The sequence below is a fragment of the Orbicella franksi genome, chromosome 4, assembly GCF_964199315.1.
Source record: "Orbicella franksi chromosome 4, jaOrbFran1.1, whole genome shotgun sequence".
Taxonomy (NCBI): Eukaryota; Metazoa; Cnidaria; class Anthozoa; order Scleractinia; family Merulinidae; genus Orbicella; species Orbicella franksi.
This window is the reverse complement of record NC_138148.1, coordinates 26,160,279-26,177,300: the sequence shown is the minus strand read 5'-3', so window position 1 is coordinate 26,177,300 and position 17,022 is coordinate 26,160,279. Positions and strand designations below refer to the sequence as shown.

Here is a 17,022-nt window from a genome sequence, read left to right as displayed (position 1 = left end):
AATCCCAGAAATTAGGTCTTTCATACCTCAAATGAAGCGTTTTCGTGCAAAAACTTGATAATATCCTTCTTGGATACATCTTCGCTCTGCAGTTGCTCGTCGCTCCAACTCTTCTCCACTTCCGCCATCTTGTTTAGCTTCAAAGCGAGGGTGCATGTGGAAGTCTGGGTCCGATTTCATTGAAATTCTCCCAGTTGTGTTTTGGTTGTAACATTTTCTGAAAATTATAGGCCTTAAATTCTTCTAAATGCAATCTGCAGCGAGTCCAGAATGTATTCCCACGCTAGAGTTCCCAGAAATACCAAACAAAGACGAACTTGTGGTAAGTAAGCTTCGAGTAATTTGTAAACTTGACCTGGTTTTCTTTGATGTTCCTTTCAAAACTGTCAGATACATGTAGCACCGGATTATGTGAAACCAATTGTTTGTCAGTCGATATAAACAATCGATTGTTATTGGTTGTGGGTAGTTTATTGATTGATGTCGATTCTTGATTGATGAAACAGGGAAGTCTTCTCTTCACTGATTGTTGGCATTGTTGTTGTTAATGAATGGCTGTGCCAATTCTAAGACCCTCCATCTCCCCCCCCCCCCCGGGGGGAGGGGGGCCATTTGTAGGGCGTTTGTAATAAGGACAGGCCTTGGAATTGACAGAGTTGTAATCCATTTTCATCAATTGATAGATCATTGTCAAGCAGTCATCCGACCAATCAACATTAAAGCATGCCAGCATCTTTTATTTTAACCTGCAATAAGTTATTTTGTCTTTATCCGCACTCCCTCTCTTCCACATTCATCAACTGTCATCTCCCCTTCATCGCTCACCAACTCTTTAACTTTTGATTTTAGGACAATTATTAACATTAACCCCATTGTCTTGGTCTGTATTGTTAGATAGGGAGCCTTGCTTTTTCTTATGCCTGTCCCTGTCTTTCCCTTACAGGATTTGTCTTTATTAATCCAGCAGTGTAAAATGCTGCACACTTGCTATTTGTGAATTGTTGGTTTTGTTGGGGTTGTTTATTGAAAAATATAAACTATTTAAATTATACTAATTTGTTAAAATGAAAATTATTTACCCAGGACTGGACATATTCCAAGAGACGAGAAATGCAGGTAGTTTGTTTTATAGTACTATGTCGGTTATCTTGATCTGTATTCCTCTCAAGTAAGGAATAGTTGATGAATAGCTACTCATGTATTGTCCATGCCTTCAATTTTCCTTCAAGGAAATCGTACCAGGGGTTTTCCTCGGACCATACTCAGCAGCAATGAATAGTAAAGTAAGTCTAAGTAAGAGAAAAAGTTATTAAGTACATTATTTTCTTTTAATTTTAACACAAATGTTTTCTCCCAGTTTCACTAGATGTCTTTTCTTCACAATAATAATTATTTATGACAATTGTGTAGGCAAAGTCTATAGTCGAGCCTGGTGGCCCATCAAGCCAGCACTTGTCTCTGTTTTCTGTAGCATAAGGTGTCTAGGAGTACTATTTCTGTCTCCTCCCTGGATGGGATTCTAGTCCATTGCAAGGTTGCCCCAACATTAAATTGGTTGTTGCCCATTTATACACCTGAATAAAGAGAAAGTGTCTCACCTAAAAACACAACACAGTGACCCCGGCCAGGGCTAGAACCCCGACTACTCAATTCAGAGTCCAGCGCACTAACAATAGAGGAAGTGCAATGATCTAGATGTAATTATTACATGTAGATCACTGCACTTCCTCCTATGCTGATTTCTATATTATACAAATTCTGTTGTTGCTTGATGTGTAAGATAATGATATTCAAAAGACACTGTGACATATAATTATTTTTTTTCTGTTGTAATTTTCAGCTAGATGTTTTAAAGCAAGTAGGAATATCTCACATTGTCTGTATAAGACAAAATATTGAAGCCAACTTTGTCCGTCCTAACTTCCCTCAACACTTTAAGTAAGTAAAGTTTCTCCACATTGGGGCATCATTTTCAGCAAAACTCTCAAAAACTGATCTCTGTATAATATAAAACTTTAAGGTAAAAAACTGTTAAAATTATGAGTCTAAACGTTTTTGATCTCTGATGATGATCAAACAGATCAAAAACGTTTAGACTCATAATTATTTTAACAGCTTTTTACCTTAAATTTTTATATTTTACTTTTATCTCTGTATGTAAGTGTAAAATCATATGTATAAATAATTTATTACAAAATAATATGGACCAAAATATCTAATACAGAGCTTCAAATATAATAATTTAATTGCAATTAATAATAGTAATTAACTCCTAGTGTTATGCTCTTAGTATACTATATAGACATGTTACAAACTGACTTCTCATAGACACAATTTAGGGAGGATTAGGTGAGACAGACAGAAGGGATATTTTCTAAAAAGCTGTGTGCTAAAAGTACTTCAGTCTGTATTCTTTTGGAAGCTTTACTCTTTCAAATAACCAGTAATGTACCTTCAACTATTCTGTGAATTTCAACTGTTTGTTAATTGATAATCATTTATACTTGTTCTGCAGCTATTTGGTCTTAGATGTAGCAGATTCACCCACAGAAAATATAATTACCCATTTTTCAAAGGTATGTTGAAACATCAGATCTTTTATGTTCCCAATAATAACATCAATTGACAATAGCTAAATCTAAAATAAAGTTGGGCAAGTGAGGACTATTTAATTAATACACAATTTCTTACCTACTATTTCAGGTGAAAACCTTTGTTGACAGCTGTTTAAGCAGTGGAGGTAGGTCAAACATTTTAGACGACAGCTTATTTGCTTATTGACAGATATGTAAGAGTATCTGATAACTAGTCATTGACAAGTTATACCAATGAATCTTCTACATGAATGTCTGAGCAGTAAATTATCTGCTAGATGGGTTGAACAGATATGACCAAAATAGATTAGTACACTACATGTTGGACCAGGGTTCAAGCGTTGTCTCTTCTCATACCACAGTCCCCTCCTCCCTCACCTCATGCATCTGCCCTCTCCATTGCTCTTCTCTTCTCACTTACCATTGCATTACATTTCCTTGTCTTGCCACAACTACCCTTCCCTCACCTCGTCTCACCTCACCCCGTCCCACCTCATTACCCCTCCTCCTATTCAGTATCTCATCTCCCCAACTTCAACTTCTTTTTATCTCTCTTTACATTATCTTACAATATCTCCTAGCAGGGCTGTCATTAAGGGCCATAACCCGCAACACCTGTTACGCTGAGTATGCTTGATTTTCCCTTGATGCTACAGGTGAAATTGCCTGTTGTTGAAAGAATTCACCAACAAAGTAACAAGTTTGCTACGGGTGTGGAGAACAAGGGTACAGGCTCAAAACTTAATGACAGGCCTTTCCTGGGGTCTACAGTGTCCCAGGCTACACTACAAGGTTTTAGGTATCACTTCCTAAACTGAAAGCAATGTTTAAAACTTTTATTCTAATTTGTATTCTTACATATTGTTTTCACTACTGTTTATTAGGAAAGGTTCTTGTACATGGAAATGCTGGAATCTCAAGAAGGTCGGTTTCAAAGTTCATCAAAATATGACTCATGCAGTGGTTTAAATTTCTTCTGTTTGCTTTCTTGCTTACTACTCACCAGAGAACTAAAGTTCATGTTTGCTGTGTTTCTTTTCCTAGTGCTGCTTTAATGATTGCTTTTATAATGGAAACTTATGGATTAACATATAGGTAAACTGGTTTTCTTTTGCATTATACATTTTACTAGCCTAAGGTTATGAAGAAAATGTTCTTGTCTAAAATTTTGATTAAAATGTTTTGCATCATATTTGCAGCCTGTGGCTTTGTTTGCTGAATTGCATCAGAGGCTTATAAGTATTTACAATAGTAAATATTAGCTTGTATAGTGTGATCGTCCAGGTGAGTGTAGTTCTGAAAAGAACTGTTGTTGGTGACTGACGTTTCGACAACCTGAGCGGAAGTCATCTTCAGAGTCAAGTGAATAGTGTTTGTCAGTCGATGATGTTATAAGTCTGGTCCGTTGAACGTGATTGGTCAGTATAGTCATGATGGTATTGGCTGAAAGACTCGTGTAAAGTTTGTCATCAGTCATTGGTGGGTTTCGATCTGTCTATTGTTAGTCAAGTAGGTCGGTTTTGGTCTGTGTATTGTTAAGTCGGTCTGTTAGAAGTCCGTTTGTCGGTTTTGTTTCTGTCGTGGATAAGTTGTTTGTAAGGCGCCGGTAGTTGTTGACATCTGTTAAGAGGCGTTTGTTCTAGGTTAGTGTACCAGCTTTCCAGAGTCAGTCGTTGAAAATAGTTTGTACTGTAGGTTAAGCACTGAGCAGAGTCCCATTCAATTTTGTGGTTTGTCGGTTGATGATGTACAGCAATGTGATTGTTGGCATCACCATTTCTCGTGGCTCGTTTGTGTTCAGTCAGTCTTGTGTTAAGGTTTCTGCCAGTCTCACCAATGTAGGAAGCCTGGCAGTCGGAGCATTTGATCTTGTAAACTGCTCCCTGTCTGTTCGTTGTTGTCGCGGCTTACCAAACAGTCTAGAAAAGGAAGTTTTCCATTTTCTTCAATCTCTTTAGTAAACTGGATGTCAGCGAATGAACGACAGTGTACAGAAAACCGACGCATACCGACAGATTACTTGACGAATCATCCTACAACCTGACTTCACACAAAGCCACGACTATAAAGACTTTGACGAGACGAGTGCAATTAGTTTGTGACATACCGGACAGCTTATGTGACGAAAACAGATACCTTGAACATGTTTTTCACAAAAACAACTACAATGCTGACTTTATTAGACGAAACATTTACCGACCTACTGAAGCTGACGCTACGAACAGGAACCCAACACCTGTTACTACAGTGACTATACCTTACATTAAGGGTACTTCTGAGACCATCTCGCGGATCCTACAGCCCTACAACATTCGTGTAGCCCACAAACCTACAACTACGTTACGTCACTTACTGACCAACGTGAAAGACAGAGACGAACCTAATGACAGACAGGGAGCAGTTTACAAGATCAAATGCTCCGACTGCCAGGCTTCCTACATTGGTGAGACTGGCAGAAACTTTAACACGAGACTGACTGAACATAAACGAGCCACGAGAAATGGTGATGCCAACAATCACATTGCTGTACATCATCAACTGACAAACCACAAAATTGAATGGGACTCTGCTCAGTGCTTAACCTACAGTACAAACTATTTTCAACGACTGACTCTGGAAAGCTGGTACACTAACCTAGAACAAACGCCTCTTAACAGATGTCAACAACTACCGGCGCCTTACAAACAACTTATCCACGACAGAAACAAAACCGACAAACGGACTTCTAACAGACCGACTTAACAATACACGGACCAAAACCGACCTACTTGACTAACAATAGACGGATCGAAACCCACCAATGACTGATGACAAACTTTACACGAGTCTTTCAGCCAATACCATCATGGCTATACTGACCAATCACGTTCAACGGACCAGACTTATAACATCATCGACTGACAAACACTATTCACTTGACTCTGAAGATGACTTCCGCTGAGGTTGTCAAAACGTCAGTCACCAACAACAGTTCCTTTCAGAACTACACTCACCCGGACGATCACACTATACAAACTACTGATACTCCTGGGTTCAAACCATTTACTGAATAGTAAATATTGTTGTGCTCTTTTAGTGTTCAGTAGTTTTTTGGTTATAAGGAAAACCGTTTTTTGGAAGAAAGTCGCTATTTTTGATGAAAACTTATTATATAACTTGGGGTCCACTTTGTAAATAACTACCAGTACATTATTTCCTTAAAACGGCTTTTTTTTACAATCCCTATGATTAAGCTAAAGTAAAAGAGATTGACTGTTGTAGAAGCAGTGGCTCTGAAAAGAACTGTTTTATTTACTAGGCATGGTTACCAGTCACCACGCTCACTGTCTGTCTTAAACTCATACACCAACTCCTCATCTAGCCCTATTAGATATTTGGCAAGGCACTGTACCCTTATAATGCCTAAATCCACTCAGGACCAGGCAATGTAAAGTATGATTCAGCTAATCCAGGATTAGGATGTGATTATCACTAATAGTGAAAAACACTTTTAAAACCTTGATTTACCAGCCTTAATTAATTAATACTAAACTGAATAGTAAGTCAGAGTAAATCGGCTTCTGATGACTTGGCCTATGAGTGTAAATGAGTAATGGCAATCTGTTAGGGCAGCCTGCCATACACACTTGGAATCAACTTGTACTTGACAGACTACAATGATCCTTTTCTGGAGAAGCAGTAATACTTCAGGTCACTCTGCATAATAAGAAGCAAAAGGTCTAAACCTAAGCCTAAGGTGTGAACTGAATATTACCTTAAAATTTCCTTGGGTTTTTGTCTAAATCTGTTGTTTCAGGAAATATCAATATATCAATAGCAAGCACCCACCCCTCTCAGAAGGTTTTTTGTTTTAAGCCATGCCATCCCTCAATTTGGGTTTTTAAGACCCCACCCCCTCAGTATTTGTAATGACCTTTCAAGGTGACAGTATGGATATATTCTGGAACTGCACCATTTTAATTTGTAAATAATCATTGAAGAGGTTTAAGGTTGTGATTACATGTCAGACCATTCATTTGAAATTGTTTCTTTCTTTACCACAGGGAAGCATTTCATTATGTTCAACAAAGAAGGTTTTGTATCAACCCAAATGAAGGTTTTGTTCAACAACTTATGGTAGGCAGTTTTTTTTTTTTTTTTCCACCTGAGAATTCTTATGTCGCTTTTTTTAACTGTTAGTACCAATAAGCTCTGTTATCTTAAGCTGATCTTGGCATTTGTCATTTACAGGAGTATGAACCAATTTATTTAGCAAACTATCAAGCAAGAACATCCGGAGAAAGATTAAATCAAGGTAAGGAAAGTCTTTCTTTGTTGCCATTGCTCTCTAGTGTCTATTCATATGTGCAGCTAGCTTCAGTCCCCTTTCAGTGCCCATGTGCTGCAAGGAGGGCATCTCTAGTAATTATTCTGTTAGTAATTAAGGTGTTGGTAGGTATTGTTAATCACGATTGGCATATTTCACTAACCAAACCACTTGTGAACTCATGTTAAGTGACTTTTAGTAGATTATTTTGATAAACCTCAGTCTCTGTCACCATTAATTTCAGTGTGACTACTTCAACCAAGGCCTTTTTTTTTCTGTCAAAATTCTACATGCAAATTGGCGAATGGAAACCTTGCTGTTAATTGTAGATTTCTGACAAATCGGGAATCAAAGCACACTTCTATGTGAAAACAATAAATTTGTGACCGTTTTTGTCATTTCAAAACATTCATTGCCATTTGGTGAATTTCAAGGATTTTTCGTGGGTGGCCTTGGTTGGAGTAGGCTTGATTACCAGCCACTGTTCGGGAAAGGAAACCTTGCTCGCACCTAGACCTAGACCAGATTCCAAATCAAGCCTATGGCTGGAGAAGTCACACTGTATTGAGCTGTAGGTCAAGCATAAAACTGCCTGCAAGTCAAAAGAAACCTGAAAAATTATTATATTTTACCAGGTTACAGTTCTAAACAACAATAAACGGAGGAAAAAACAAGGGTGTGCAGCTATAAATTGTGGAGAAAACAGAGCTGGATTTCAGTTGACAAACTTGAAAGACTTAGGTTAATTTTTTTAAAGACATATCATGCTTGACATACTGCTTGCTCCTATAAGTTACAGTCTGATGAACTAAAAACACTTCCCAGCCAAAGAATTTTGATTCTTTTTCTTGGTTGTCAGGAGGAGTGAAGCGAGCGCATGAAGATGAATCAAAAGATGATATGATGGACACTTGATGGCTGGTATCATGGTAGTAGTGTTATTTCAGTATATGTGCGTGGTGGTTACAGGATGTAATGGTTCATTCAGTAGCATAACACCAGTAAAATAATGCTGAGCAACTTAGGTTAGATACTTACCAGAGAATGGGTGATACAGGCTGCTAAATTAAATCTTTACCACGTGGTTTTTGGGAGTTGCAAAACTGAAAAGCCTAAAGCAAGTGGATTACATATAATAGAATGATCTATATTGGTTGCGTGGAAGGTTGAGGAGACTAGATATTGGCCAAGGGTACGTTCTGTGTGTTTATGGACTGAGATTGTTAAGGTCCGTAATCACACAATGAGAGCACTACTCAGCCATCTTGATGAAACAAGCTTGCTCAAAAAAGTGTTAAGTATTTATGGCATATTAAATGACCTCAATTTTCTTGTGGGATACAACTGCCAATATCAAGAGATCACATGTCTTGAATCTCATTTCTTCAAATTTTAGCTATTTATTTACATTGTATTTTTGATTAAAGAGGCTGTACAGTATCTCAGTTGATTTATAAGTAGCCCACTCAAAATGCAATGTGATGGGAATATGTATAAAGAAGGACAATTTTAAAACACTTAAGAAATTCTGTTAGTAGTTTAAGTAACAGGTGTACAAAATCAATTGTGTCCAAGAAGCTGCTAGTTATAAACCTGTGTGGCTCTGCACACGTCAGCTCGTGGTGTTGTTTCTCTCAGGGGTAGGGGGGGAGGTGGTTACAGGGGAGGGTGGACTCTTAGTGAAAAGGCCAGGGATGCTCATGACTAAATTTGAATGAATCAATAAGGGAGACCAATCTGGATATGGCTCGAGCTTTATTTGACCTCCAAAAGATACCACTTCAAATGGACACAACTACATTTTTTTATTATTTCTCTAGGCCGACCCTAAAAGAAACTTTGACGTCTGAAAATAATCATATGGTATATCGTCCAGAACACCTCAAGTGAGACCAAAATCTTCAATTTGTGCCCTTAAGCAAGACGATGAGCATCTCCAACCTTTTCACATGGGAGTGCCCCCCCCCCCGGGATTAAATCAATAGAGCTGTATGATGTATTACTGTATAGTAAATTAAATTATGCAAATCATGGTTTTCCATTTGCCACTAAGTTTTTCCAATCTAGGCTGATTTCTTCCACCTTAGGTAAAATTATTACAAAATGAAGGAGGTTTGTTGTAATATGCTAGCACGTGATATGTGTTTGTCATGTGCTACAAGTCTTAATTTGTTGAAAATGACAACTTTGGGAAAATAGTATCAATGATGCTTTGTATGACTGTAAAAACTATTTCTTAACGAGTAAAATTTGGTAAAAGTGTCGTATAATTTCTGTGCAAAAAAAAAAGCATTTCTTAACAAATAAAATTTTGTAAAGCCGTTTACTCAAGGTTTGATGAGAATTTATACAAAATTAGTATTTATACACTCTGGTAGCACCTGTGGCGACCTTGTTTCCAGGCCTGCCCTTTCCCTAAGAATGAAAGTAGAAAAAGGTATGGGAGCAAGGGAGCTCGACCGGGATTGACGGTCTCAGTTTTGTGGACGAAGTAAAAGGTTTCAATTTCCTTTTTCGTCAGTGAAACGTATCATTACACAACTAGTAAAAAAAATGACTAATCAGTTTTTAAGCAGTAACTTTATCAGTTTTTCTTAACTATCCACACTAAAGATAAAGTAAGTTCCGCGCATTCAAATAATACACCAATTTCGCTATATTAAAATTCAGTTTAAAACAATAGACCTCAGTATGAGGCTCTGGGGAATAACTACACAGTTTGTGGGGTTTATTCCCCAGGGCCTCGTGCTGAGGTCTATTGCCGTTCCTTAAGGACGACCAAGCGAGAGACTCGACACGAAAAAAATTGCATTCTGGCAACCTCGTCTCTCCTCTGCTTCCTTTGTGAACACGGGAGGCAGAGGAGAGAGAGCTTGGGAACGAGGTTGCCATTCTGGTCTCGGTAGAGCTACGTCATTAGAATGGAATTTTGAGGAAGTTTTGAACGTGTGTTCCACTCTCATTTGCTCCTAGTGGTCGCGAGGTATGTTGGGAAGGGGGCACTGACAAGATTGATGCAATCTCCCCATGAGCAAAGCGGACTAAAAAATCCTTCCCATGAAGCCTACAACGAGGAAACTTAATATTACATTTTTAAAATCGTAGTTTATTCAACACAAAATTATAACTGCTTAACGTTGAATTGTAGCGACCACTGCAACAGTTTAGACAGCAATTATAAACTTTTGTTAATTTCAACCAGGAGCAATAATAGGGGATGGCTCCTGTTTCGACTAATAGACTTGTGAAAAATTTAAACGCTTACAAGGCCAACAGTACTCAAAAGCAAGCCACGGTAGTTCATGATGGCTCTCAAATCAGGCCTTTTTTTCTTTCTCAATGCTGATAAACCTCTCTTGTGGCGGCGGCAATGCTTTTCTCTCAGCTTCAACAAGAAGCTTTCCCTCTTCAGTAAGACGCGACACCACCGAGCTCATATTCACGTCTCTGGGCAGCACAAAATGGCGGTTGAACTGACGAGAACTGAAATGCCCCTCTGTTTCAGATTCGTGTTTCGCGCTGACCGATAGCTCGTTGCCGACAACTTTGACTTTGATCTCTTCTGGCGCGAAGTTCGTCACGTCCAACAAAACGCTGAATTTCCTGTCGTCAATTGTGGCTACTTCTCCAGCGCGCGTCTCGAATCCCCCGAGCGGAAAGTCGTCCTCTGTTTTAACCACTCTCCTGGTCGCTTCAATGGTTAGATAACCATCTTGTGAAATCTTCGACGTTATACTGGTGGGATCTGCGTCTTGCGGGATGGGATAAGTTCGTTGGAATTCATTTCGCTCAAAGCCAAAATTTCCATCGGAATAGTGCTTTGCCTTTACGACCAAGATGTTCCCCTCGACTCGCAGGTTTACTTCGTCAGGGCGGTAATTTCGTACATCTAAAGAAGCTATGTGTATTTTTTCATCGGAACTTGAGCGCGGTCGTTGCATTTTGGTGCGTGAAATGACTTTTATGTCTGTATGTGTAATTCAGAAACCGAGGTTTTATAATTTAATCCCTTCGTTTTTAACGAAAGGTAATCAAAAGAAATATCAAAATAGTTTGCATGGGGTGAAAAATGAGTGATTGAACAAATAATATCTTGGAACTAAAGTGCCGTCTTAAATATATTGGACGCGAGTGTCCAGTATTGACATAAGTTTAAAATCGCGTTTTAAGGCGAGGAACCTGGCCTAGATCTTTTTGCGACTTTTTATGGCGCGATATACAATATAACTAACCGCACTCTATACCGAATTAATTACAATAAATGACATTCGGTTTAGTCCATTAGCTGTGTTTGTAATTAGCGGAATTTTCATACGTGAAGGTTTGTGATACATTCGATAATGTTCAGTTATAATGCGGTTTCAGGAGGTTTGTTTATGATATCGGCAGTTTAGTAATGTGATATCGCCGTGAAAGAATTCACAAAACAATAAAGCCTTTATTTTTTTCTTTTCAGGATCGCGAGGCTTTCTTCTACTGCTTAATTGCTAAACAACTACGAAGGTCTTTTTCTGCTTAAAAGTAAACGCAAAATTAAGAAATTTTCTGCGTGTGGAACTGAAAAAAGCAATAACGGATTATGTATTGGACTCAAAAATTCAAGAACTATATCAGTATTCAAGCGAGAGAAGATCAAGGTACTTACCTTAAACTTTCCTTGATTCAACTTTTGTCGCGATGTTAATCGTAGTTGTTTAGCATTAGCATGACCGTTGAATAATTGTAGTTAGAAAGGGTTTTTTTTTTCCCAAATTCTGATCAGCAAACCCACCGAATGATTAAAAGGCGCTTACTAGTTTCCCACCAAAGAAAATGACTTTTTTCTTGGTTTCCCATTATTGCTTTCTGGTGACGAGAGAATGGAAACCAGTGAATTTTATAAATAATAACGAAATTCCGTTCCGTTCCGTACAGAGAAAGAGGAGTACCTCTGGAATTATTGTTCCATTTGACTTTAAACTGAAGTTTCGCGGGTTTTTTTTTTTTTTTTTTTTGGCGAAATGTTAACCCCTTTCCGGTAACTAGTCGTAACGGTTTAGCCAAATGGGATACAAAAATTCCGATGGGAAATTCCGGATATGATTTGGTGTGTACCATCCGCTATCTCTCCTCCGCAGAGGCTCAAAGGGGACACGAGATTGGAGAGAATCCAATCCTCACAAGTCCCCGCGCTGACCAGAGCCAGAGAGATTGGGCTCAAGAGGTATGAGGCTGGGTTCTGGTGACCAGCGGTTGCATAATGACAATGGACTACTCGAGTACTCGAAGTTTCTGAGAAAAACAACAGGAAGTTCGTGTCAAAAGGTTACTGTAAATTCTGAGAAAGAGATGAAGTACCAAGTCAGTTGTGTGAAAGCGTTGAAATCGCTTCGGCTGGAAGTCTCATTCAAAGACGAATACTTGAGATTGTTAACAGCACCATGCCGTATATCTTGGTACGATGCTCTATAAGCCTGTCGAGTGGATATGACGGCCACCCGACGGTTATTGATTACCACGCTGAAGGTGGTGAGCAAGGCGAGTTCAGGCTACTACAAGACGCGATGTCACACCTGCAAGCCAGTTGTATTCGTGGCTCCTGTGGTTCTTTTAATTTTTGTTCTTGTCAGAGCGATCCTTATTGCTCGTACCAGACTGCTGAGCCCCCTTATTTAGTGCTTAACAGATTGGAAAACCACGGCTATAAAGTTGTTGCAGCGACCTCCGTTGCAGATAAGAGCGGGAATTGCGTATCGCAGATGTGGACATTGCACAAGCAAAGATAAAGCAACACAAGCCAAAACGAAAAAGAAAACAGAAAAAAGATGAAACCCCAGCTACCCAAGCAGTTTTACGAGACTTTATTGTGTTTTGTGTGTAAAAGATAAATTGTAAACACGGTTTGCGACGGTGTGACCGATATTTAGATGAATAATAGCAATAAAAACGAAGACTTTAAAAAAATAGTGTATAGAAATTAATTTGTAATGAATTGCGTACACTTCTATAACCTAAAAGAAACACCTGCATTATCACTATATTGTTAGTAATTTTGGTGTTACATGCATTTTTTTTTTGTTGTTGTTGTAATGTGGGGTCTTTGTTTTGGAATGTAAGTAAGTATTAAGGGAATAAAATGACGCTTGGGCTTCGGAGGGGATTTTGTTTATTTGAGCTCGCGGGTGGTGTCATTTGTCCTACAAATCAGCCGCTAGCCGCACCTGAGCGGGGAGGGGGGGGGGGGGGAAGGGGACGGTGCAGAAGAAAAGATCTTAGATTCGAGACGTTGATTCTATAACATGGCAATACCCTACCTTGGGATCGTATGAAGATTTTATTTCGGTGATGTCAATTGGCTGCGAAGAAATCGAGAAACCTGAGAACTGGAGCCTTCGCTCGAATTGGTGACTGTAATTCTAAGAAAAACGGGAAGTTGATGTTTACTGCGCCTTTCCATAACATGCGGACTCTAAAATTCAAAGTTCAACCGACGAATGCGTTTTTCGCTACCGTCAATCAAATGTTCGGCGGCTCCTCCCAGCTTCCGACTGTGTCATCTGAACTGTGCTCAACGATTTGATTTGATTACCGCGCGCTCGGCAGTAGTCGAAGCTGGAAGGAGCCGCCGAACATTTGATTGACGGTAGCGAAAAACGCATTTGTCGGTTGAGCTTTGAATTTTAGAGTTCTTATGTTATTGAAAGGCGCAGTAACGTCTGGCCTAAATTGTATTGTGTTGAAGTTACAGGCTACATTTTATTTCACGATACTCCATCCCGTGAAATCGCTACCACAAGTCCCATTGAAAGACGAGGACAGCAGTGTGATGGATGCCGTTATCGTAATTGTACGCAGCGCCATATCCCCAGGAAATGATCAGGCATTCTATGGAATAACGTACATTGAATACGAGCGAGAAAATGGGGCCCTTTGTCCTATAATGTCAGGCCTGTTGGCAGCACGTGTTGTTGGGCTTCCTTTCTGCCGGTACAAGACCACTCATCCCCCTTATGTCGTGCTTAACAGACTGATATTCGCGGGCTACAAAGTTGTCACAGCAAACTCAATTGCAGAGAGTGGACAGAATGGTCAGAATGGACAGAATCGACAGAATCGACAGAATGGACAGAATGGACAGAATGGACAGAATGGACAGAATAGGCATTGGCAGATATGGACACTGTACCGCTCGTTATATTAAGGTTAGAAGCAAAAGAAAAATGCGATTTTAGAATATAATAGACTCTGTCTGTCGCGCAACGCTTTACTATAGTTCGGTACTTAGTGTGTGGTAGCATGGGAAACCCAAGCAAATCGTGTCCACATCACTGTTTGAATGCATGGAATTCATAGTGCATCATACCCTTTGTAATTTTGTAGTTTGAGCTTGCAATGCAGTTAATCAATAGATAGGGAGGTCGATTATATCCATTCTCGACCCCAGACCCTTCGCTTTCTTCATCGCGCGCGAAGGCTCTGGGGAACTCTACGCAAGCGTAGCCAAAATCTGGCTATGCTGGCGTCACAGCGCATGCTCATTGAAAAACCAAAATGGCGCCTTACTTGGACGCAGCTGTTGTGTCTGCCTTAAAGAAAGCTGGAAAAGACGAAAACTTTCGCTTAAAAGCTGAGCAAAAGGCAATTATCGAAGCCGTAGTTTGTTCTAAAAAAGACGTTTTAGGTGTTTTGCCGACGGGTTTCCGAAAGTCCCTCGTTTTCCATCTGTTAAGTGATGTTTTTGACTTTGTTGATGCTAAAGGTCCACCTACACAGACAAAAGCCATCACCATTGTCGTATCGCCACTAAATGCCCTGATGAGAGATCAGATAGGAAAATTGGATCACTTGGGAGCCATTATTCTCGACGGAACGAAAAGTACCAACCATTTAGCAATGTCCTTAGTAACAGACGGCAAACTACAACTGATATTTTCACACCCAGAACTTCTGCTCGTGAACAACACAAAAACGATGCTGAAAACAACCAACTTTCAGAGGAATGTGCGTTGCATTGTAGTAGATGAGGCGCATTTAGTGGACGACTGGTGAGTGCTTTTCTTTTAGTGATTTCGTTTGGTTTACACAGATACAACTTCTGTTATAAATTAACTAAAACGTATTAAAGCATACTTTAATTTCAACTGAACTTCAATTTGTTCTACCTTACATCTAACTTAATTACTTGTCAAATTTCTGCTACAAATTTCAAAACCGTTTAGTGGCAGGTTAATGTGTGTACATGCACAGTTTGGCGTTAACTCAAATATATGGAAGGTTGCAAACTTTTAAACCAAGAGAATAATGTTAATCATTTCAATTCAATCAAAGAAAACAAAGCATAGTATAAAATGGATGTGACCCCTTTTCTTAAAACCCATCTATTATATTTTTTGTGCAACTCAGGAAAGAGTTTCGCCCAGCATTTGGGAAGCTTGATACCATCTGCAGTATTTTCCCTGATGTGCCCATCGTGGCTCTAACTGCCACAGCTACCAAAAGCAAGAAAGAAAAGATTGTTAGCTCCATTGGTCTTCAGCTTCCTTTTGTTGTTGAGGTTAATCCAGACAGAGAAAATATTTTCTTTGAGTCAAAACCCCGACCAGCTGCTAAAGAAGAAAGAATAACAATTCTAACACCTTATGCTCAGGAGTTAAAAGCTAAAAGATCTGCCATGCCGTTAACAATATTTTATGGGGACCTGGAGGGCTGTGCTGAAAGCTTTCTTTATTTCAGCTCTGAGCTAGGTGACAATCAGTATGAGCCACTCCATGCAGACAAAGTGGCCAAGAACAGGCTATTTACACAATATCATGCACAATACCCAAAACATGAACAAGAGCGCATTATGGAAGAACTTACTAACAATAAATGTAAGCACAGAGTTTTTTTTGTGACCATTGCATTTGGTATTGGCATAGACTGCCCTAACATTAGAAGGGTAATTCATCTCGGTGTACCTTACACCATGGAGGAGTACTTCCAGGAAGCTGGCCGTGCTGGAAGGGATGGTCTACCAGCCAAAGCTACAATTTACTACAATGCATATGACATTAGTAAAGCGAAACGTGGCCTACAAGATATTATGATTAAGTTTGTGAAATCAACATCTGACTGCAAACGCGAAATTATTCTCCAATATTTTGGGTATCAAGCCCCAGACAGAACTGATGGTGGTCATGATTGCTGTGACTACCACAGAAACATGTGCTCCTGTGAACTTTGTGTAAGTGAAGCTAAGAAACCAAAATTTGTCACTGAAGTTGATCTGCAGAGTACAGCACCTACTGATTCCATCACTGTTTCCAAAGAACAGAGAGACCTTTTTCGTCAGAGGCTTCTTAATTTTCGAGATACCCTGGGTACTTCCAGGTCTTGTGTTGGCAGTGTGAGCTTGTCAACTGGTTTCAGCTTAGAGTTAGTTGATAAAGCAGTGCAAAACTTTGAGAACTTAGATTCCATTGGGAGTATTTTATCCTATTTACCTGTTTTCAGTGAAGACAATGCTAAAGCTATTTTTGACATCCTACAAAGTGTCCTAGGTGAGCTACAGACCTAGATGGAGTTATGTTCCATTCTTATGTTTTAATAAGTCATAGTGAAGTGGCTGGTTATAAACTATGCAAATGTCAACTCGGAGATGGGAGGTGCTCTAGTTTACTTGGGTGGCATCACAATATTCTTGTCAAACCTTTACACTAAACTTCATGTGTAATTCATTAATATTTAAGACAGAAAACATGGTCTGTTTTTCTATCAAGTTTTAGTATGAATCTACTAGTGTTCTATCATGAATGCCATTCTCTGATTGGCTACGCTACTCACTGTCTATTCTGTGATAGATAGTGAGTAGCGTAGCAGTGTGCCCTTGTTAACAAAATGACTGCTGCTGCTTGGCATTTTCTAAGTGTCTGTGAAGAGGATTTAGATAGAGTTTAGAACGACTAGTAGATTTATACTAAAACAATTAGATTATTCGCTCTCAGTTTCTATGCGTGATAGTTGACTCTGGCTGCACCCTCGTCAATTATCACATGATAGAAATCTCAACCTCAAAAACACAAAAGGAAGTTTGGGAGAACTAGAAATGTTGTGTGACCACAAGCTGACAGGCGAGTGTTTCCACGGCTTTTTCACATCCTCCCA

The 17,022-nt window shown here is 39.3% G+C and overlaps 4 protein-coding genes across 4 annotated transcripts in view; 2 read left to right on the top strand and 2 right to left on the bottom strand.

Annotated features, from left to right (window-relative positions):
- The window catches only part of LOC145485207 (peptidyl-prolyl cis-trans isomerase FKBP3-like), an 11,789-nt gene extending 11,631 nt beyond the window's left edge, over positions 1-158 (bottom strand). Inside the window, exon 1 of the mRNA XM_081463908.1 lies at positions 27-158. Coding sequence (XP_081320034.1) covers positions 27-128 — 102 coding nt within the window. The 5' untranslated portion in view covers positions 129-158. The remainder of the gene's footprint in view (positions 1-26) is intronic.
- Positions 157-9,114, top strand: LOC145485218 (serine/threonine/tyrosine-interacting protein B-like). The gene is made up of 11 exons (XM_081463920.1): positions 157-322; positions 1,084-1,116; positions 1,230-1,283; positions 1,841-1,938; positions 2,516-2,576; positions 2,704-2,740; positions 3,479-3,518; positions 3,639-3,689; positions 6,638-6,710; positions 6,825-6,888; positions 7,760-9,114. The coding sequence occupies exons 1-11, from the start codon at positions 248-250 to the stop codon at positions 7,813-7,815; spliced, it is 642 nt and encodes a 213-aa protein (XP_081320046.1). The 5' UTR covers positions 157-247; the 3' UTR covers positions 7,816-9,114.
- A 1,102-nt stretch (positions 9,115-10,216) lies between these two features.
- LOC145485220 (protein lethal(2)essential for life-like) lies at positions 10,217-10,860 on the bottom strand. The gene has a single exon (XM_081463922.1). It carries the CDS (start codon positions 10,839-10,841, stop codon positions 10,218-10,220), a length of 624 nt encoding a protein of 207 aa, XP_081320048.1. The 5' UTR covers positions 10,842-10,860; the 3' UTR covers position 10,217.
- Positions 10,861-14,430: 3,570 nt separating this feature from the next.
- LOC145485659 (ATP-dependent DNA helicase RecQ-like) lies at positions 14,431-16,435 on the top strand. Its single transcript, XM_081464296.1, has 2 exons — positions 14,431-14,924; positions 15,283-16,435. Exons 1-2 carry the CDS (start codon positions 14,431-14,433, stop codon positions 16,433-16,435), a joined length of 1,647 nt encoding a protein of 548 aa, XP_081320422.1.
- Positions 16,436-17,022: the final 587 nt, after the last annotated feature.